We start from the raw sequence: 23638 nt of genomic DNA on the forward strand, positions 1-23638 counted from the left end.
AAAAAAAATAAAAAATGTGAAGCCCCAACATTTCTTTGATCCTGCAAAGGGGTCAATAATCACAATTATCATCATTATAATAAAAAGTATGTAATGCCCTGGCTTTTTTATTATTATTGTTGTTATTTCTAGGATCCCTTTGGTGGTAGACATGGGAGTGTAGGTGCTTGGTGAGCACTGTGCTCAGACGTGTGGGTGTCAGGTGCTCCAGTATAGCTAGCAGGCGGCTTTAGGACCGCAGCGCAGCAGTGCTGTCAGGGTGGATGCAGAAGAAAGGAGGAGGAGAGCCTGTGACCCGGGAGGAGGATAGGGCGAGGAGAGAGCAATGCTAAATCAAGGGTACAGTTAGAGGCACACAGATACCTAAGGAAGGGGATAGGGAGGAGGAGGTGTGTGTCTAGAAGGGACTCTCAGGAAGACTCCGGCTCACTCTCCTCCCAGGTATCACCCAGCAATGAACATGTCAGTGTTGACTTTGCAGGAATATGAATTCGAGAAGCAGTTTAACGAGAATGAAGCGATCCAGTGGATGCAGGAGAACTGGTAGGTGCCCTCCTCATGTATTGCTGTGCCTTCTTGTCGTGGGCATTCTGTGGGCGATCTCCCACGCACGTTCATAGAGACAGAAGTGAGATGAATTGTGTCCCTCCCCGCACACTGCACGACTGCCTATGTGCTGCACACTGATCTCCCATGCCCGAGGTGTGCTGCATATACTGTGATGATCTATGTGATGGGTGCAGGCCTTTCTGCCAGCTCAGTGGTACATGCAGGGTGCATGCTGATGTGCCAGGGCCCTGCTGCATATACAATGAATGGGGGAGCGCTATAGGTCTGATATGGATGCAGCTACTGCTTGTTGGATACACAGCAGGGCTTTATACGGTGTAAGAGGGCCTAAGCTGTAATAAGCTAATGGCCATTAACCCCTAAACTGCCACCACCGCATCCCTTACAGAAGTGGGTATTTTCACATGAGCGTTTATGTTGTGTAGTGCAGGGGTTAACTGGCTTTCCTTAAAGCTGACCCTAGAGTATGTTCTTCAGATAGGGAGATTAGATTGTGAGCCTCCTGGGGACAGGGACTGATGTGAATGCGCTCTGTGTACCGTGAAGCGGAATATGTTGGCGATATTTAAATACTGGGGAATCAGCAAGTGCTGCTCAATATCGCACTTTCAACTGGATGGGAACATCTCATTGTTTTGATTTGGGATGAGCACATTTGTGTAATTTAACCTCATGTTGGTTATTTTGTATTTATATGTATTCATTCATTCATTTATTTATTTATTTTTTTTGGTCACATAAAAATGTTTGTTCATAGAAAAAAGACCCCTTGATGGTCAGCAGCTGTCCATTTTCAGAGATGATGCGCTGTAGTCATTGACCTTCCTCTTGTCTGTTGCTGCGCTCGGAGACCTATGTAGCACGTGTTCCTGTTGATTTAATGGATCTTGGATGGAAGAATAAGATGCTCAGATTTGTACAGTAGATCCTGGGCTGTGCTTAAAGTGCCCATAGGTGGAACTATTGTATTTTGGACACTTTAGTCTATGATCAGTTGAGACGCTCTTGAAAACCCAATGGAGCAAGGAAAAAAATCCAACGTCTTGTAAAAGTTCATGTAAACCTCTATCCCTGTATGCATGCACGACCTTTTTCTCATTTCAGACCGTTCATTGGATCGGGAGTCTTCCAGAGATTTATTAATTGTTTTTAAGAAGCTTGTAGTAAACTTTATGCAAGTGATAGTAGGCAAGAACTAGGTTCTTAAACTGCATTCATTTATATTTGGGATGAACTGATTTATGCAGCCCTATATGGGAACAGCATATGATAGGGGAGAGAAGCTGAGCACGGTGATCTATAGGTTTATATGATTGGCAGCAGGATTTCTGAATAAAAAGCAGCGTAATTCCTGCTAGGACTCCTAGAAGAGACAGAGTCCTGCTACCCCCATCCACACAGGCCAGTTGACATCCTTATCTATACACATTGATACAGGGAAAGCTGCCAACCATCCTGTGTGGGCGGGGGTATCAGGACCCTCACTGTTTCTTCTAGGAGTCCTATTTCTTTTTATTTAGAAATCCTGCTTACAATCCTATAAACCTATTCTGTATATCCACTTGTCTCCTACTATCATATGCTGCTCTCAGATAGGTCAGCATAAATCACCTGACAGGCTCCCGTTTAAATGCTGCTTAGAACAAAAACGGGTTGTAAATAGGGCAGGTATGCAGAATGGGCAGTAAGTGGGCTGTGGTACTGACAGTTGGTTCTTTGTGTAAAAGTACCAGTTCATCGTTTTGCAAAAGTTAGTTCCCATTCACATCACTTTTTTGCCATACGTTTAGTGTATATGCTGGGAAAAGCTCCTGACCTATACGTTAAACAGAGGCAGTGATGTATGCCTACCAAAGGTCACCCATAGGCTATTATTGTATCTGTTTAACATATACGTCGTGAAAAGCTGTGACAGATGCCATACGGGGCATCCGTCACTCATAGTCTTCCATGTTAAAATGACCTTTACCGCACAGCATATATTTGTTATTCTTTTCTTTTTTTACAGGATTCCGTTGTAGGTAATGGCGTAGCAGTCTTACTGCTCATACAGTAAAGAACCCTTATATATTGGGTCTCTGGGACTGACAGAAAGCCGAGTACGATGCCAAATGTTTCCGTTAGTCCTGTAGATATTGAATGGAGTGGGAGGGCACATGCTTATTGAGGAGGAACGGGGGGTTTGGTTGTAGTGAACGGTGAAGGGCCCTTGCGGTGGGCCCCCCAGTCATCAGACATTTATCACCTACCCTGTGTATAGGTGATAAATGTTAATCTTGGGACAACCCCTTTAATCACTACCCTATGTTTTCTATCACTGAGCCAGTTACTTCTCACTTACACACATTATCTCCCAGTCCCAGCGTTTTCATTTTATGTATCGACCTTTTATGTGGCACAGTATCAAATGCTTTGAAATATCAAGATATATGACATCCAACGACTTGCCTAGTTCCAGTCTGGAACTTACCTGTATCTCTGTACTTAATTCCTTTATAACACAGGGGTGAAGGCTATATCGACCCAGTGATTTGTCTAGGTTAACCTTATTAAGGCAGCTCTGTACTTCTTCCTGGGTTAGGCAGATGATATTTAATCGAGAGTTTACTTTATCGCTCTGCATTGCACCCGCATTTCATTTTCCTCGGCTAACACAGTGGAGTAAAAAATATTAATATGTTAATTCTCTCTTTTTTCCTCCTCCTCCTCCACAATTTCTTCCTCATTACTTTTTGAAGGGCCAACACTTAAGTTTAAGTTTAATTTAAGTTTTTACCTTTTTACTATGTATAAAATTTAAAAACATTCTAAGGTTAGTTACATTAGAATTATCTCCGATCGTCGCAGGAGCAGACGTTTGCAATAAAGCTCCGCTCCTGTGGCTGATCCTGTGGTGATGAAAATGTACATCACAGTGTGGGAACTCGCACCTGATTGTGACATAAATGTCATCATAGGTTGTTATAGGGTTAAGTAGAGCTTCCATAACGTTTATAGTATCTGAAACTATTATGATGTCTGTACCTGCATCTTCCGCCAAAATGTGCCACTGGCAGCAGGAGAGTCAGCATCAGGCGGGGTGGCCAGACCTAAGGGCCTGGTCACATCCGCGTTTGCCTTCCGTTAGAGGAACAGATGAACAGAAAGACAAACGGAAAGTATTGTTTCCGTTTGCAATACCACTGATTTCAGTAGTATTTATTTTTTGTTTCAGTTTTACTAGGTTTAAAGTCTTTTTTTACGGAAACAACAGCGCAGCACACTACGCTATTGTTTCCGTGAAAAAAATGGAAGCCTAGCGGAACGGACGCAAACTGAAACCCAAAAAAATACTATTGAAATCAATGGTATTGCAAACGGAAACAATATTTTCAGTTTGTCTTTACGTTCATCTGTTCCTCTCACCGTACAGATGATGGAACCCTAGGGTTCCACCTAGCCGTCTGCAGCTTTGCCCCCCTTTTGCCTGTAAGGGTTGCTTATGATGTATAAGAAGAGTTTTTTTTATGGTTTCCAGCTGAACATGACCCACAGCAACTATTACAGGTAAAAGCCCCCACCTAATTCTTTCAGGATCCATAGCGTGCCACTGTGGTTGCCAGGACGTGAGAAAGTGTGGGAAAAGTTATTTATAAATAAAATAGTTGCTTGTACCGTATATATCACATGAAGGACGTATGGTGGGGAGGATAGTGGCTGTTATCTGCTACCCAGGATGGGTTTTCATAGTAAACAGGTCGCAAACCACTAGATGTGACATCTTGACTTGGTGCAAGTGAAGAACTAAATGATAAATCTGCCCGATTGAATGTGTTCCAAGTGGAGTAAGAGGGTCCTAAAAACTTCTGCTAACTACACCTAACACCTCTTGCACACGACTGCGTTCGGGCCATTAAAAACGGTCGGTGTGTCAGACGGATTTCCCGGCCCAACCGCGGTACCGGTGAACGGGTCTCCTGGCATCATAGACATTTATGATGCTAGGAGTCCCTGCCTCCCCACGGAAATGCGGTTTCTTACTGTATTACTTTGTTCAGTACGGAACAGCAGTTTTGTGGGGAGGCAGAGACTTTTAGCTTCATAAATGTCTATGATGCCAGGAGTCCCGTTCACCTGTACCGCGGTCGGGCCGACACACAGACCGTGTGCAAGAGGTGTAAAGCTTTGTCCACATGTGCATTTTTGGGGCGTTATTCTTTTTCTTTTTTCAAAAACTTGCAAAAACACCATGTGTAAACACAGAAGGAAGAGATTTTGGCCCACATTTATCAAAAGTGGCCTCAGTTTAGCCAAAATCTATACTACTTTATTGCTATTCCGACGGATTTATGACTGCATCTGCACCCTTTGATACATTTGTCACAACATATCCAGACAAAAGTATTGGGAAACACTTAATTATTGAATTCGGGTATTTCATTCAGTCCCATTGCCACAACTGTATAAAATCCAGAACCTAGCCATGCAGTCGCCTTCACAAGAAAGGGTCCTACTAAAGAGCTCACTGAAATTGAGCGTGGTCCTGTAATAGGATGCCACCATTGCAACAAGTCAGTTCGTGAAATTTCTTTACTCCTAGATTTTCAACGAAAAGCGGAAGCGTTTAGGAACCACAGCAATTCAGCCATGTAGGGGAGACCACATAAGGTTACAGATCGGGGTCGCCGAGTGCTGAGGCGCATAGTGCACTCATATCTTGTAGAGCGCCTTCCCAGAAGAGTGGAAGCTGTTTTAGCTGCAAAGTGAGGACCAAATCCATATTTATGTTGATGGATTCAGAACGGGATGTCATAAAAGCTCTTGTAGGTGTCCCAATACTTTTTTCCATATAGTGTACATCACTACCATTAGCTTTCACTTTGACTAAAGTAATTTTTTCATGCTAGGATTTTTGGTGTAAAGATGTGACTTTTTTTTTTTTCTTCTCATTTGTGACAATTTTACAACTTTTTACAATCTCATTTCAAAAAATACGTTTGAGTTAATGGAGGAAACTTATTTAGATGTTGAAGCCACTTTAGAGGCGCAGGCAGATTTTGGCACACGCATGTTTTGCGATTTTTAAAAAACTTTTACACTACTCTCGCCATATTTCCATAAAGTTAGTGGAAAGGTTGACAAATTTCCTATAATTTACACCAGAAATTTGCGTAAATTATAGAGGGAAGCTGGTATAGATTACACATTGTGGTGCACTTTTTTGGCCTATGTTTGACATATACGCTGGAAAAAGCTCCCGGCGTATACTTTAAACGTAGGCTGTCACGGATGACTAACAGTGCCGTCGGTCAACTATAGGCTATAATGGTCATAAAAAGCTATTAAAAAGCTCATAATGTATCCGTTTAACCCATAGGCTACCATGCTAAAAGAAAAAGTATAAGTTTTGTAGTCTTTTATGGTATTCCATACCATACACTCTTTTTAGCCTCCGTCTGACAATAAAGCCCTAAGGACACATTTAGTGTGTATGTCGTAAACAAAAACAGTGATGCGAGCAGGGCCAAAATCCTGGCTAGGAAGTAAGCCACGCCCACTTTTCACTACACTTTTCGAAACTGATGTGCATGACGCAAATGGCTCTAAATTCGCTTCTCAAATGGTTAAGAGGCTCTGTCACCACATTATAAGTGGCCTATATTGTATATGATGTGATCGGTGCTGTAATGTAGATTACAGCAGTGTTTTTTATTTAGAAAAACAATCATTTTTGACGGAGTTATGACCTATATTAGCTTTATGTTAATGAGTTTCTCAATGGACAACTGGGCGTGTTTTACTATATGGCCAAGTGGGCGTTGTACAGAGGAGTGTATGACGCTGACCAATCAGTGACCAATCAGCGTCATACACTTCTCCCCATTCATTTACACTGCAGATAGTTATGATATAGCTCATAAACACACTATAACGGTACTGCAGTGTCCGGATAATGAATATACATTACCTCCAGCCAGGACATGATGTGTATTCAGAATCCTGACATTTCTGTAGCGTCTCTGTGATATTTACAGCAAGGCAAGTGTAATCTCGCGAGATTACGATGTAACCTGTCATTTCAAACGAGATTACGCTTGCCTTGCTGTAAATATACAGAGACGCTACAGAAGTGACAGGATTCTGAATACACATCACGTCCTGGCTGGAGGTAATGTATATTCATTGTCATGACACTGCAGTAACGTTATAGTGTGTTTATGTGGCTGCACATAGTGATATAGATATATCGCTATCTGCAGTGTGAATGAATGGAGAGAAGTGCATGACACTGATTGGTCACTGATTGGTCAGCGTCATACACTCCTCTGTACAACGCCCACTTGGCCAAAAAGTAAAACACGCCCAGTTGTTAATTAAGAAACTCATTAGCATAAAGCTAAAATTGTTCATAACTCCATCAAAAATTATCGTTTTTCTAAATAAAAAACACTGCTGTTATCTACATTACAGCGCCGATCACATTATGTACAATATAGGCCACTTATTATGTGGTGACAGAGCCTCTTTAGTAATACAGCAGATTAGACACTATTTTGGAGTTAAATAATACACAATACATTGGTAAATGTGGGCCAACGTCTTTTAATAGAGGTGTGGACTGCTAGTCACACATATGCAGCAGTTAATGCTTAAAGGCTTTCTAACGACATGTCATCACTTTATTAGATGGCACTTCTCATCTCTGGCAAAGTTGATTTTGTAAGAAGTTCCTTCTCCTGTGCCAACCAATGATTGACTGACATGTAGTGTTCCCTCTAGGTACTGTGCGCCCGTTACTGAGGAACATGATATGACTACAAGATATCTTCTTTATGAAAAGGATGAGGGTGTTTCATATCAATCAATTAAAAGATGGTGTACAGGAAGTTCCCCTTTTGTCTCTCAAAAGAGGTTCTGTAGCAGCTGAGGTGTTAGGCCATGTTCAGACGTGGCAGAATTTTTCCGCTGCAAATGTTGGTGCAGATTTGGGGGAATTACGCAACGAATCTGCAGCAACATTTACATATTTGACAGGTAATTCAGACGTTGCAGATATCACAGCGGACTTGCCACAGATTTCAGTTTTTGCATTGCAAAGGCTGAAATCTGAAGTGAAATTCCGCTTCTTCTCCGCAACGTCATGTGCATGCTGCGGAGGGAAAATTCTGCACCGCAGCCTGATTTCTGCACAGTTATTTTCTGCAACGTCTGAACTAAGTTTCCTAAAAATGTATAGAAAGAAATGTAAAAAGCGGCTGCTGCAAAATTCCACTGCGGACTGTCCAGCGCGTAATTCAACAGCAATTCTGCCAGGTCTGAATGTGGCCTTATAAGAAATAATGTACCTCTGCTATAAATTATTAAGTACTTAGGAGTAACCTTAGCGTTTAATGACCGCCAAGACTTCTAATATTCTTTTTATAATTTAAAGTAGGGGTTACATTATCCCATATATAAACATGTACCGCTGCGAGTCACTAGGTCGAAGACTTCATTTATTTTTGGTATATTGCATTATGCACAATGTAGAAAGTATAAAAATGAGTTTGCATAGAAAACTGTTGGTTCAGCGATTAAGCAATATTGACCCCCAACACTTTGCAGCATGAAGGTGGAAGGCTGTAACGGAGCGAGCAGATCCATAGTCACCAAATACAACAGTAGTGTTGTGTTTATTACCGGACAGTGTGTATTGTTGATGCTGCCTGTTGAATAAACATAATGAACAAGTGACCACAAAGTTTCTTTTTATTTATCTTTGAAGCACCAAGTTTCTCTGATCCCAAGCCTATTCGAGCGAGCCTTGACCAAGACCGTCCTTCCATATAATGTAATTACACATACATGAGTAAAGGAAAAGCTAAATATTGTCTTGGTCTTTATGACCAAAAGTGATCCCCCTAGGAGCAGCCTTTATAAAGTACTGAATAGATTCAACTTTCTATTTCTATACTGTTTGACTATGCAGCTGTTTGACATGACAACTGTGTCTGCTCCATCCTTTATATGACACGCTTCCACCTGTAACCTCTGGTATAATAGGGCAATAAATCCACGTTTGCTGTTCTCATGAGTCACCGGATCCCAACTCCTGCAATTTGAGTCAGTATGGACGTGGATATCTGTTTTGTCGCATTTGCACTCTTAAATAAAGCTTATGGAGAGAAGTGGAGCAGCTGCCTATTGCAGCCAATTAGATTGCTGCTTTCAGATCTCAAAGAGCTTCTGGAAAATGAGAGATGAGATCTGATTGGTTACTGAGGGGATCTGCTCCACTTTTAGGGTATGCTCACGCGCTTACTAAAAAACGTCTGAAAATACGGAGAGGTTTTCGGAGCCTCTGATTTTCATGCGTTTTTGAAGCTGAAAATGAAGCTTCTTTTAATTTGGAGCTTCTTTTCAGGCTTCTTTTGAGGTGTTTTTCATAGTGTTCAATGGAAAATCAGCTACAAAAACCGTCTCAAGAAGTGACTACTACTTTTTATGGAGCATCGTTTTACGACGTAAAAAGACGCCCGTATGAACTAAATGCTGTTTTTCCCATTGATTTCAATGGGCAGATGTTTGTAGGCGTTCAGTTTCAGTTTTTTCAGGCGTTTTTCAACGCGTAAATGCTCTGAAATATGCCTGAAAATACTGCGTGTGAACACACCCTTACCTTGCACTAGTTTTGATAAAACCTCCCCCATTTTTCACTTTTCTCCTATCAAAAATGACAGTGAGGGTATGTTCACATGGCCTATTTTCAGGTGTAATGGGGGCGTTTTACGCCTCGAATTACGCCTGAAAAAATGCCCCTAATGCGCCTGCGAACATCTGCCCATTGCTTTCAATGGGTTTTACGGTGTTCTGTTCCCACGAGCCTTCATTTTACGCGTCGCTGTCAAAATACGGCGCGTAAAATGACGACTCGTCAAAAGAAGTGCAGGACACTTCTTGGGACGTTTTTGGAGCCGTTTTTCATAGACTCTATTAAAAACAGCTCCAAAAATGGCTGTAAAAAACGCAGCGAAAACGCCACGAAAAAAGCGAGTTGCTCAAAAAACTTCTGAAAATCAGGAGCTGTTTTCCCTTGAAAACAGCTCCGTATTTTCAGACGTTTTTTGTTAAGCGTGTGAAAATACCCTAAGGGCTCATTCAGACAGGCGTGTATCATGTCCGGGTGATGGCTGTTAAAACAACGGCTGTCACACGGACTCATGTATTTTAATAGGGCCGTTAACACGACCGTTGTTTCGACGGAGCGTGTGAAGCGTCTGTGAAAAAATAGATGTCCTATTTTTTTGCGCTTCACTCATCCCTTAATAGACTCTAGTCTATGGGGGATGCGTGATAACGCGTCTCACATGGGTGCACCTCGGACGTGAAAAATTGTCGTTTTTCACGTCCGAGGTTGGCCACATTCGTGTAAATGTAGCCTTATGTCTTTTGCAGAAGTGTTGTACGGATCTGTATTACGGCCCATATTGGGTATGCACAGCATCTCCGTATTCCCCTGACTTCATACAGAGGCACACAAAATTGTGGCATTCTCCGTCTTATGGCGTGTTACGAAGCTCTGTAAGGCACCATACTGTGGCATGCAGGTGCCAACCGCGCAATCATACTGCAGGGGCTCAGTGCACCATAGAGGCTGCGTGTCTTTGCTGAGTACACGAGGCCTAATGTTTATCGTTTATAAATGATCATTTATTGATGGTTTTATTGTGATCACTGCCCTGAATATAAAATTTGCCGATACAGTCTGGCCCTGTAAACAGGCATATTTCAAGTATTTGTTATAAATGACAACTCGCATTCTAGTATCTAGTAGAAATAACTTTGTAATTATTCAAAGTATAATAGAAGGTTGGCTCACCTAAATATTTCATTTGATTGTAGCCTTTTACTGCTCTATTCATCTGGGTATAAAATTCTTCAGGGCATTTATTACGCTCCTTGGTAAAGTCTTTACTAATTAAAAAATAATAATTTCCTTCCTACCTCCTCTACTGGGTGGTGTTTTTCTGCAGAGCTAATTGGTCTTATCCAGAAATGAGGCATGTAGAGTGGATATCGTATTTCTAATAATTTTGTACAGTTTTTATCCTTCATGTCGGCATATGGATAAGCTTGGTATAACGGCAGTTATTTAAACGTGGGAACACATGTACAATAGTTTAGGTCTGTAGTAAAGATTTCCACACCCATTTCAGCAAATTTTCAACAGGTCCTTTGACTTTTTAAAAATAGTTGAAAATCTCCTATGGTTTGGTTTCTACAACTCCTATGGAGACCTATGTGTCTCCATGGTAACAGGCTACAAACAAACCCTATGTATTCGGACCCTGCAGTCATATTGCTATCCATCTGTCCATTGTGTAGTAGTAAGAAGTCGGGTATAGCTAGGGCTGTGCGACTAGGACATGTAACTTCCATTACGATTGAGTGATTATTTAGGCCGCACCCTTTTTACATGTCACACCCCCTATTTGCATGCCACACCATTGAATTAATATGTATCCCCCTGAGCCTGCTGTATACTACTGTATATAATATACCCCCTTACACTGCCCCCACATGGTAAAATGCCCCCATAGTGCCTCTCCACACAGTATAATGCCCCCATAGCTGCCCCACACATAGTATAATGCCCTTAAAGTGCCACCCCACACAGTATAATGCCCTTATAGTGCCTTCCCACACAGTATAATGCTCCCATATCTGCCCCTACACAGTATAATGCCGCCATAGATTCCCTCACGCAGCATAATAATGCCCCTATTGTGCCTCCCCACAGTATAATGCCCCTATGGTGTCCCCCACATAGTATAATGCCCCTATAGTGCCTCCCTACACAGAATGCCCCCATAGCTGCCCCCACAGTATAATGCCAACATAGTGCCCAATAAAAATAATACATTAAACACCTAACCTCGTTCCCACGATGATACGAGGTGATTCCTCAGCAGGTCTCCGGCGCAGACCAGCGTGATGACGTCACTGTGTCGCGCCTGTATGCTCCAGGTCGCTCACGGCCTTGATTTTAGTAACCCTAAGGGTATGTTCACACGACAGCGCAAAATACGTCTGAAATTACGGAGCTTTTTTCAGGCGAAAACAGCTCCTGAATTTCAGACGTAATTGCTCATACTCGCGTTTTTTGCGGCGTCCATTATGGACGTAATTAGAGCTGTTTTTCAATGGAGTCAATGAAAAACGGCTCCAATTACGTCCCAAGAAGTGTCTTGCACTTCTTTTGACGAACCGTCTTTTTTTACACGCTGTCCTTTGACAGCGACGCGTAAAATGACAGGTCGTCGGCACAGAACATCGTAAAACCCATTGAAAGTAATGGGCAGATGTTTGTCGGCGTAATGGAGCCGTTTTTTCAGACGTAATTCGGGGTGTAAAACGCCCGAATTACGTCTGAAACTTGGTCGCGTGAACATACCTTAAGACCTTATTCACACGGACCTATGTTAGTGAATGGGGCCATTCAGACAGTCCGTGATTTTCACGCAGCGTGTGTCTGCTGCGTAAAACTCACGACATGTCCTATACTTGGGCATCACGCACCCATTGAAGTCAATGGGTGCGTGAAAATCACGCGTAGCACACGGAAGCACTTCCGTGCGTCGCGCGTGATTCGCGCAACAGTAGATCAAGAAATCAATGGAAAAATAAAAGCACTTCCTTCATTTCTTTTTCTAAACATCAAAACCTCGTGTCATAAGGATGGCATATGCGTGAAAATCACGCAGCCACGCACCAAACACTTATGACACACGGAACTGCAACGCGCAAAAAACGCAGCGTTTTTTTTGCGAGCGCAAAGCGCACACGTTCGTGTGAATAAGGGCTAAGGCTGGGTTCCCATAGTGCAGACTTGCTGCAGATTTTGCATGCGTTTTTTTAAGCCAAAACTGGGAAAGGATCCTAAATGTAAGAAATATATAAAGGAAGACCTCATAGGTCTGCTCTCCTGGATCCAATTCTGCTTTTGGCTTACAAAATGCAGGAAAAATCTGCAGCAAATCTGCACTGTGGGAACCCAGCCTAAGGGTATGTTCACACGCTTAACAAAAAATGGCTGAAAATACGGAGCTGTTTTCAAGAGAAAACAGCTCCTGATTTTCAGCCGTTTTTTAATCAAACTAGCGTTTTTTATGGCCGTTTTTGGAGCTGTTTTTCTTCTAAGTCAATGAAAAATGGCTCCAAAAACAGCTCAAGAAGGGACATGCACTCCTTTTTACGAGGCATTTTTTTATCCGGTCGTTTTTAAAAACGGCAGCGTAAAAAACGCCCCATGGGAATGGAATGCCATTTTTCCCATTGAAATCAATAAGCAGATATTTGGAGGTGTTCAGCCCCCGAAAAACGGCTGAAAATAACCCGTGTGAACATACCCTAAGAGTATATTCATGCGTGACAGATTTGTTGCAAAAATTTCTGCAACTGAAAAATCTGTTCCATTTATGCGAATGGGGTTGTTTCTGCAAAATGCTGTAGGCCTGATCAGATAAATGACAGTCCCAGAAATCTGCAACAAATCTGCAGTGAGTGAATATACCTCAAAGGATTATTCACATTTTAGGCATTTACGGCATATCTATGCCATAAGTGTATTAAAGATGCGGGTGGAGGACGCAACCCAGGACCCCTGCAGGGGGGCTATTTTCCACTGACACTCATCTAACTAGTGTACAGGTCCTCTCTCTCCCAGCATGTCTTCCTCCTGGAAAAATTCCACCCGACAACCGTCCCCCGTGGTATTAGTGACTTACTACAATTGGAGTCGCTGTAACAATAAATTCGCATGCGGCCATCCTCCTCCACTATGCTCTCAATGCCTGCAACCTAGGACCCCCTAGGATACTGCCCCCTCGCAGGCTTTGTCCTTCACCCTGGAATTAGGGGACCCCTCCAGACTCTCCGAAACTATTAATTAGTCTCTGTCGGCCAGTGCTGGCCTCCACATCCTGGTGGAGAATCAGTGGAGAGATGGCCGGGAATTACTGAAACAGTCAGGCTGGATTCACACGAGCATGTTCGGTCCGTAATGGACGGAACGTATTTCTGGCGCAATTCCCGGACCGAACACACTGCAGGGAGCCGGGCTCCTAGTATCATAGTTATGTACGACGCTAGGAGTCCCTACCTCGCTGTGGAACTACTGTCCCATACTGAAAACATGATTACAGTACGGGACAATTGTCCTGAAGCGAGGCAGGGACTCCTAGCATCGTACATAACTATGATGCTAGGAGCCCGGCTCCCTGCAGTGTGTTCGGTCCGGGACTTGCGCCAGAAATACGTTCCGTCCTTTACGGACCGAACATGCTCGTGTGAATCCAGCCTAAGGGGAGATTCACACGAGCGTTGCGTTTTTGCGCGCGCAAACAACGCGGCGTTTTGCGAGCGCAAAAACCATTTGACAGCTGCGTGTGTCATGCGTGTCTGATGCGCGGCTGCGTGATTTTCGCGCAGCCGGCATCATAGAGATGAGGCTTGTCGACGCCCGTCACTGTCCAAGGTGCTGAAAGAGCTAAATCTTTCAGCACCCTCGACAGTGAATGCCGAACACAACAGCGAAAAACCTGTACAAAAAAAAGATAAAGTTCCTACTTACCGAGAACTTCCCGGCCGTTGCCTTGGTGACGCGTCCTTGGTGACGCGCCTCTCTTGACATCGGGCCCCACCTCCCTGGATGACGCAGCAGTCCAAGTGACCGCTGCAGCCTGTGATTGGCTGCAGCCTGTGCTTGGCCTGTGATTGGCTGGAGCTGTCACTTGAACTGAAGTGTCATCCCGGGAGGTCGGACTGCAGGAAGGAGACAGGAGTAATCGGTAAGTTAGAACTTCGGGTTTTTTTTACAGGTTAATGTATTTTGGGATCGCAAGTCACTGTCCATGGTGCTGAAACAGTTTAACTCTTTCAGCACCATGGACAGTGACTATCTCCTGACGTCGCGTACCGATAATTTTTTTGCCGGGATCGGCCAAAACGAGTTTGGCCGAACCCGGTGAAGTTCGGTACGCAAAGACACTCCGTTTGGATGTTCGGAAACAGAAAAGCACGTGGTGCTTTTCGGTTTTCATTCATCCTTTTCACTGCTGTTGCGCGAATCACGCTCGTCCCACGGAAGTGCTTCCGTGTGGTGCGCGTGATTTTCACGCACCCATTGACTTCAATGGGTGCGTGATGCGCGAAATACGCAGAGTTATTGAACCTGTCGCGCATTTTGCGCAGCAGACAAACGCTGCGCAAAAAGCACGGACTGTCTGTACTGCCCCATAGACTTGTATTGGTCCATGCGTGCCGCGTGAAAACCACGCGGCCCGCACGGACCGAATACACGCTCGTGTGAATCCCCCCTAAGGCTGAGTTCACACTGAGTTTTTTGCAGGCAGTTTTTTGCATTCCGTTTGGAATTTTGAGGCAGATTTTGCTCTGCCTGCACGCCGATTTTCACGGCGTTTTTTGCCCGCGGCCATAAAACGCCACGAAATACGCTTTCTCTGCCTCTCATTAATGTCATTGGGAGGTCAGAGGCGTAAACGCCCGAAGATAGGGCATGTCCCTTCTTTTTCCCGCGAGACAGTTTTTCCGCTCGCGAGAAAACAACGCCTCCGCCTCTCATTAAAATCAATGGAGGCATTTTCGGCCGTTTTCTGCGCGTTTTCCGACGCAGTTTCCGCGTAAAAAAAACTCATAAAAAAACTCTGTGTGAACTCCCCCTTAGGCTCGCTGTGCTTGGATGTTTCTGTAACTCCCATAGCAGTGAATGAGAGTTAGGGTATGTTCACACGGCAGCGTCCGTAACGGCTGAAATTACGGGGCTGTTTTCAGGAGAAAACAGCTCCGTAATTTCAGCCGTAATGGCATGTTGAGGCGCTGTTTGCTGCGTCCATTACGGACGTTAAATGGAGCTGGTTTTCCATGGAGTCAATGGAAAACGGCTCCATTTACGTCTGAAGAAGTGACAGGTCACTTCTTTGGCGCGGGCGTCTATTTACGCGCCGTCTTTTGACAGCGACGCGTAAATATACGCCTCGTGTGAACAGACAAACGTCAGCCCATTGCTTTCAATGGGCAGATGTTTGCCAACGCTATCGAGGCGCATTTTCGGACGTAATTCGAGGCGTAAAACGCCCGAATTACGTCCGTAAATAAGCCGTGTGATCATACCCATACGGAAACAGACATTCTTTGGATATGCTGAAATTGTGTAATATGAGATTTACCCTTTTATTGGCTAAAGCTGGCAATACAGGGATTTCAGGCGGCCGTTTTCTGAATGACTTATTGTTCAAGAATGACTTTCCAAGGACTGCACCGAACGCAACCGAAAAAAATCCAACATGGCAGATCAACTTTCCACAGATATCTGCCTGTAGTTAACGTCTGTAATGCTAGTTTGTGTCATGCCATGGCGCTGACAGTTGGCAGATGATGGTCTAAATTAGCCTTTTCAGCTGTCCAAAATCTCTAGTGTATGGCTAGTTTAAGGGTATGTTCACACGGTTAACAAAGTACGGCTGAAAATACGGAGCTGTTTTCCCTGATTTTCATGCGTTTTTTAATCAAACTCGCGTTTTTCGAGGCGTATCTTTACGGACGTTTTTGGAGCTGTTTTTCTATTGAGTCAATGAAAAACGGGTCCAAAAACGGTTCAAGAAGTGACATGCACTTCTTGTTACGGGGCATCTTTTTACGCGCCGTTATTTGAAAGTGAGTCGTAAAAAACCGCCCCGTTGGAACAGAACGCCGTATTTCCCTGTGAAATCAATGGGCAGATGTTTGTAGGCGTTCTGCTTCCGATTTTTCAGCCGTTTTTTGGGATGTTTACGATAAACGTCTGAAAATAGCCCGTGTGAACATACCCTCAGATTATGTTTTTTTGTTTTGTTTGTGAAAGAACATATTTCTTGGTTAGAAAAAAACCCAAACAGACCTGCATTTAAGGCTTTGTTTCCATCTGGAAGTCAGTGGGGTCCGTCAGGCACTGCGTTGTGGCTACCGTTATTAACGGAAGCCATGACGCAGATGTGAACAGAGCCTTACCTGTTCAGAATTTTGAACATTATATATGATCTGTCACCTCTCCTGACATGTCTGTTTTAGTAAATCCTCGCATTCCCCATAAAATAACAATTCTGGAGAATCTTTTCGTAGAATTTTGCATTGCGCCATTTCTCTGTTATTCACACTTGCTAGTTGTTTTGCTCTTCAATGTACAAAATAGTGTTCCATGCTGCCCTATTAGAAGAAAACTGTACCTGACAGACCAATTATGAGTCACTGGAGAAAACACGATGCGACCGATCACACGGATGAAAACTCATTTGTCATATCGGTCGTAGATCCTGTACAAACTAAATCCATGCCACCAGTGTAAACCATGCCTGGAGCTGTGTTAACATTTGCAAAACGCCAGACACCATTACAAAAATTTTGATGGACCCCATTATAGTCAATGAGATCAGTCGGGCGCCGTTGGTGTCCGTTGCGATGGATTCGTCACCATCATTTTTGTTGTTCTGCTTCTATGATGGGGCAGAACAACATAAATGAAGAATGCAGATGTGAACTAAGCCTAACGTGCAGTATTTTTTCCTAGCGCTAATATCTCCCAGAGAAGGCGGCTCACAGGTCTGTTCATGGCCGCGCTGAAGTGACGAGAAGGTAAATGTGTGTTTATCGTTTCATTGAAGCATAGTGCCTCTGTGTATGAATAGCCGTTTTTGGGGGCGTTCTCTGGCTCACACTGTTTGAGAAGCACTCTCTGGCTGGCACTTTCTCAGGGGCGCTCTCTGGCTGGCACTTTCTCAGGGGCGCTCTCTGGCTGGCACTTTCTCAGGGGCGCTCTCTGGCTGGCACTTTCTCAGGGGCGCTCTCTGGCTGGCACTTTCTCAGGGGCGCTCTCTGGCTGGCACTTTCTCAGGGGCGCTCTCTGGCTGGCACTTTCTCAGGGGCGCTCTCTGGCTGGCACTTTCTCAGGGGCGCTCTCTGGCTCACACTGTTTGAGAAGCACTCTCTGGCTGGCACCTTCTCAGGGGCGCTCTCCGGCTGGCACTTTCTCAGGGGCGCTCTCTGGCTGGCACTTTCTCAGGGGCGCTCTCTGGCTGGCACTTTCTCAGGGGCGCTCTCTGGCTGGCACTTTCTCAGGGGCGCTCTCTGGCTGGCACTTTCTCAGGAGCGCTCTACAGCTGGCACTTTCTCAGGGGCGCTCTCCGGCTGGCACTTTCTCAGGGGCGCTCTCTGGCTGGCACTGTTATGAGGAGCACTCCTTGGCTTAGATTCTGCTTATGAGGGGCATTTTCTGGCCAAGACTGTTTATGAGGGGGTCTCTATAAGGTACACTCTCTTGCTGGGTCTCTATGAGGGGCACTCCCTGGCTGCAAATCTATTTATGAGGGGCACTCTCTGGTTGGGATGCTATGAGGGGCACTCTGGTTATTTATGAGGGGCACTCTCTAGCTGGGACTCTATGTACTCTGGGTACAACTTCTAAATGTTATGGTGGTTGAATGGTAATGCTGTACAGAACACGTTTACATGGAGGCAGACACCGATGTCCTGATTGCTGACAGGGTTTGTGCACGTCATTCTTTTGGCTTCTCAGTACTTGGTGGAATACAGGACGGCACATTGTTAAACGTGTAGAGCGAATATAGGAATTTGAATGGGAGTTTTCACCTTATGCAGCATAGTACAGGCTCACGGCGCTGAATGACAGCTGCAGCGGCTCTGACTGACCGACCAATCAGCGTTATCTTGTGATGTCTGCTGACACACAGCGCGCCAATAGCAAACCTCCTGTTCTGTGCTGACCGCTGGACTATGAAGCATGCACGATGACGTCACGTGGGCGGGGCTGCTCATAATCTCCCACAGGAGGCACAAGCTGCTGAATGAACAGATTGTTGCGCACGCTGTATAGTATGGAGGGGATAAGCACTGCTCTGTTACCGCCATTTATCCCGGCTCCGGCGCCCTACGCGGCTATAATGAGCATGTATTCCATGTACATACGTGTATTTCATAGAACTGTTATCAATGCCCTCTAAACCGACGTCTATACATTACAATGAACTGTAGTCATTTCCCACCACCTTTATTTTACAGACCTGAATTCCTTTCTCATGATAGACTTCAGGAGTAACTTACATAGTTCTTTACAAGTTAGTAGCTGGAACAATAATCTTACGATGCTGTGAAAAGCTATAGCTCGGTATAGGTTTTTAGTTTCGCTATTCACTGAGGGCAAGCAGTGATATTGTAAATGTTGAGGGGTTGAAAACATTTTTATTACATTTTTTTTGTGCAGCATTTCACGTAGAAGGAATGTGCTTTATTTGATCTGTAACACCATAGGGTAAAGGAGTAGGAACATACCAGAGTGGAAGATCTTAGGTCTCGCATCAGGGTAAGAATTGATCGCTGGGGGTCTGAGCACTGAGGCCCCCACCAATCGCTAAAACGAAGCGACAGAAGCCATCGTGTGAGCGCTGAGCCACTTGCTTTCTGTTCTGCTTTTCTTAGAAAACCGAGCTGTCAGTGTACGGACTGAATAGAAAGTCTATGAGCCCGTACACCGCTACATCGGCTTTCCGAGAAAGGCCGAACACAAAGCGGCTCAGCGATCACACGAGCGCTTCTCTCACTTCCTTTTAACGATCGTTGGGGGTCTCAGTGCTCAGACCCCCCAGCGATCACACGAGCGCTTCTCTCACTTCCTTTTAACGATCGTTGGGGGTCTCAGTGCTCAGACCCCCCAGCGATCACACGAGCGCTTCTCTCACTTCCTTTTAACGATCGTTGGGGGTCTCAGTGCTCAGACCCCCAGCGATCAAAACTTCTGATGTCACTATGACATGTCAGAAGTTTGTTGAACGTTTAGTTACCCTTTAATTCTGCCGCGTGCCGTATGCAAATTAGGTTTGCTGAGCTCCTAACACTCCCTCCCCCTGCAGTTGATTGACAGCTCTGTATCCTCATACAAGCAGAGCTGAGAGGAGCGGTTGGAGCTCTAGATGCCTATCCACGATACGCCGTGAACTGGGGTCATGAGAGTTCATGAGGTATCAGTTAAACGGATGCCATTATAGTGTATGAGTGACAGATGCCACTATTAGACATCCGTTTAAGAGATCTGTCATGAAAGGCTATTGGAAAACTCATGACGTATCCATTAGGGCATGTTCACACGATTAACAAAATACATCTGAAAATACGGAGCAGTTTTCAAGGGAAAACAGCTCCTGATTTTCAGCCGTTTTTGGAGAAACTCGTTTTTCGCGGCCGTTTTTGGAGCTGTTTTCAATAGAGTCTATGAGAAAACGGCTCCAAAAACGTCCCAAGAAGTGTCCTGCACTTCTTTTGACGAGCCGTCATTTTACACGTTGTATTTTGACAGCGACGTGTAAAATGACAGCTCGCCCGCACAGAACATCGTAAGGGTATGTTCACACGGCCTATTTACGGACGTAAATCGGGCGTTTTTGCCCCGAATTACGCCCGAAAATAGCGCCTCAATAGCGCTGACAAACATCTGCCCATTGAAAGCAATGGGCAGACGTTTGTCTGTTCACACGAGGCGTATATTTACGCGCCGCTGTCAAATGACGGCGCGTAAATAGACGCCCGCGTCAAAGAAGTGACCTGTCACTTCTTTGGCCGTAATTGGAGCCGCTATTCATTGACTCCAATGAATAGCAGCGCTAATTACGGCCGTAATTGACGCGGCGTTCAAGCGCCTGCACATGCCGGTACGGCTGAATTTACGGGGATGTTTTCAGGCTGAAACATCCCCGTAATTTCAGCCGTTACGGACCCCCGCCGTGTGAACATACCCTAAGACTCATTGAAAGCAATGGGCAGATGTTTGCCGACGTATTGGAGCCGTCTTTTCAGGCGTAATTCGAGGCGTAAAACGCCTCCATTACGTCTGAAAAGAGGTCGTGTGCACATACCCTTAAAGAGGCTCTGTCACCAGATTTTGCAACCCCTATCTGCTATTGCAGCAGATCGGCGCTGCAATGTAGATTACAGTAACGTTTTTATTTTTAAAAAACGAGCATTTTTTGCCAAGTTATGACCATTTTTGTATTTATGCAAATGAGGCTTGCTAAAGTCCAACTGGGCGTGTTTAAAAGTAAAAGTACAACTGGGCGTGTATTGTGTGTGTTACATCGGGGCGTGTTTACTTCTTTTACAATCTGGGCGTTAGGAATGGGAGTGTATGATGCTGACGAATCAGCATCATCCACTTCTGTTCGTTAACACCCAGCTTCTGGCAGTGCACAGACACACAGCTTGTTCTCGAGAGATCACGCTGTGACGTCACTCACTTCCTGCCCCAGGTCCTGCATCGTGTCGGCCACATCGGCACCAGAGGCTACAGTTGATTCTGCAGCAGCATCAGCCGATGCTGCTGCAGAATAAACTGTAGCCTCTGGTGCCGATGTGTCCTCGCTGGCCCGACACGATGCAGGACCTGGGGCAGGAAGTGAGTGACGACACAGCGCGATCTCTCGAGAACACGCTGTGTCTTCACTGCCAGAAGCTGGGCGTTCTGAAGAGAAGTGGATGATACTTCTCGTCAGAACGCCCAGCTAGTAAAAGAAGTAAAAACGCCCCGATGTACGCACATAATACACGCCCAGTTGGACTTTTACTTTAAGCACGCCCAGTTGTACTTTTGCAAGCCTCATTTGCATAACTACAAAAATGGTCATAACTTGGCCAAAAATGCTCGTTTTTGAAAAATAAAAACGTTACTGTAATCTACATTGCAGCGCCTATCTGCTGCAATAGCAGATAGGGGTTGCAAAATCTGGTGACAGAGCCTCTTTAAGGATGTCTGTGCTGTATACCATACAGTGGCATACGTAACCCATAGGCTTCCATGTTAATAAAAAGGTATACAGCGCGATATAAGTTTTATTTGCGGAATCCATCAGTATGGAAAAAGAGTAGTTACTACGCAATTCCCTCCTTCAATTAAAAGGTATACTGACATATACCAGCACGACCAAAGGGACACACTCGCTCTAATGGAGCCCTATGTACATGCTTAGCTTGTACCTTGACAATTCTCCCGCTGCACACGCTAAACAGGCATCACAAACGTTTATGATGTGAACAGGGCATAAAACGTATTTTTTACCCTAAGCTCTTCAACACTGGTATGTTCTTACTTTACCCTATCGCTAAATATCGGTTTTACCCATTTTCCAGCCTAATATCTCATGATGGACTTCCTATAAAGGAGTTTTCCAGGATATTATATTGATTGTCTATCATCAGGAGGATAGACCATGAATGTATGATTGGTGGGTGTGCCACCCCAGTACCCGACCGATCAACAGAATGAAGGGGCAGTGGCGATCACTGAAGGGTCGTGGCACCTTTACTTCAGTACCTGACACAGACATTCATAGATTTTTTTTATACCCCTGCTGCCTGGCCCTTGACTTGAGTGTCAGCCCCAATTCACATAGAGTTTTTCATTATGTTTGTCATTAAAGCCAGGAAAAGCTCCCAACGTATGCGATAAATGGAGACTAAGGGCATGACCACACGTGGCGGATTTCCTCCGCAACTGTCCGCATCAATGCCGCACAGAATCTGCGTTGCAGATTCTGCTGCGGATCTGCACAAAATGTGCAGTAAATTGATGCGGACTAGCTGCTGCGGACTGCGGGAAAAGTGCTTCCCTTCTCCCTATCAGTGCAGGATAGAGAGAAGGGACAGCACTTTCCCTAGTGAAAGTAAACGAATTTCATACTTACCGGCCGTTGTCTTGGTGACACGTCCCTCTTTCGGCATCCAGCCCGACCTCCCTGGATGATGCGGCAGTCCATGTGACCGCTGCAGCCTGTGATTGGCCTGTGATTGGCTACAGCCTGTGATTGGCTGCAGCTTGTGATTGGCCTGTGATTGGCTGCAGCCTGTGATTGGCTGGTGATTGGCTGCAGCCGTCACTTAGACTGAAACGTCATCCTGGGAAGCTGGACTGGAGACAGAAGCAGGGAGTTCTCGGTAAGTATGAACTTCAATTTTTTTTACAGGTTGCTGTATATTGGGATCGGTAGTCACTGTCCCGGGTGCAGAAACAGTTACTGCCGATCGCTTAACTCTTTCAGCACCCTGGACAGTGACTATTTACAGACGTCTCCTAGCAACGCTCCCGTCATTACGGGAGCCCCATTGACTTCCTCAGTCTGGCTGTAGACCTAGAAATACATAGGTCCAGTCAGAATGAAGAAATGTCATGGCAAAAAAGCAAGACGCATCCGCAGCACACATAACATGTGCATGACAGCTGCGGACTTCATTGCGGAACTTAGAATCTCCATTGAAGTCAATGGAGAAATTCCGCCACTGCTCCGCAACAGACAGAGCATGCTGCGGACACCAAATTCCGCTCCGCAGCCTATGCTCCGCAGCGGAATGTTACGCATCGTCTAAACGAACACTTCTAAATAGAAGTGGAAGTCAATGCAGAAACGGCTCCGCTGCGGATTAACGCTGCAGAGTGTCCGCAGCGGAATTTAAGTGAAATTCCGCCACGTGTGAACCCAGCCTAAGGGTATGTTCACACACAAACTCAAAAAAACGTCTTAAAATACGGAGCTGTTATCAAGGGAAAACAGCCTCTGATTTTGAGACTTTTTTTTAAGCCACTCGCGTTTTTTGCAGCGTTTTTCTCGGCCGTTTTTGGAGCTGTTTTCAATAGAGTCTATGAAAAACGGCTCCAAAAACGTCCCAAGAAGTGACCTGCACTTCTTTTTTGCGGGCGTTTTTCAAAACGGCTGCGTAAAAAAACGGCCCGTCGGGACAGAACGCTGTTTTTCCCATTGAAATCAATGGGCAGATGTTTGGAGGCGTTCTGCTTCCGATTTTTCGCGGGTTTACGGCCCGAAAAACGGCAGAAAATAGCCCGTGTAAACATACCCTTAGGCATCCATCACCCAAAGGCTATAATGGCATCCATTTAATGTATGCTACGAAAAACTATTGGAAAGCTCATGAGATAAATGTTAAGCGGATTCCTCTGGATAGAATAGTCGACTACAACATGCTATGAAGCAAAAACAGG

General features: G+C 44.9%; 1 protein-coding gene across 1 annotated transcript in view; it reads left to right on the forward strand.

The window, feature by feature from the left end:
- Window positions 1–229: 229 nt before the first annotated feature.
- Window positions 230–23638, forward strand: part of ELOVL6 (ELOVL fatty acid elongase 6) — a 100586-nt gene continuing 77177 nt past the window's right edge. The window contains exon 1 of the mRNA XM_075849732.1: window positions 230–543. Coding sequence (XP_075705847.1) covers window positions 455–543 — 89 coding nt within the window. The 5' untranslated portion in view covers window positions 230–454. The remainder of the gene's footprint in view (window positions 544–23638) is intronic.

This window comes from Rhinoderma darwinii, chromosome 1, assembly GCF_050947455.1.
Source record: "Rhinoderma darwinii isolate aRhiDar2 chromosome 1, aRhiDar2.hap1, whole genome shotgun sequence".
In the NCBI taxonomy this organism is placed as follows: domain Eukaryota; kingdom Metazoa; phylum Chordata; class Amphibia; order Anura; family Rhinodermatidae; genus Rhinoderma; species Rhinoderma darwinii.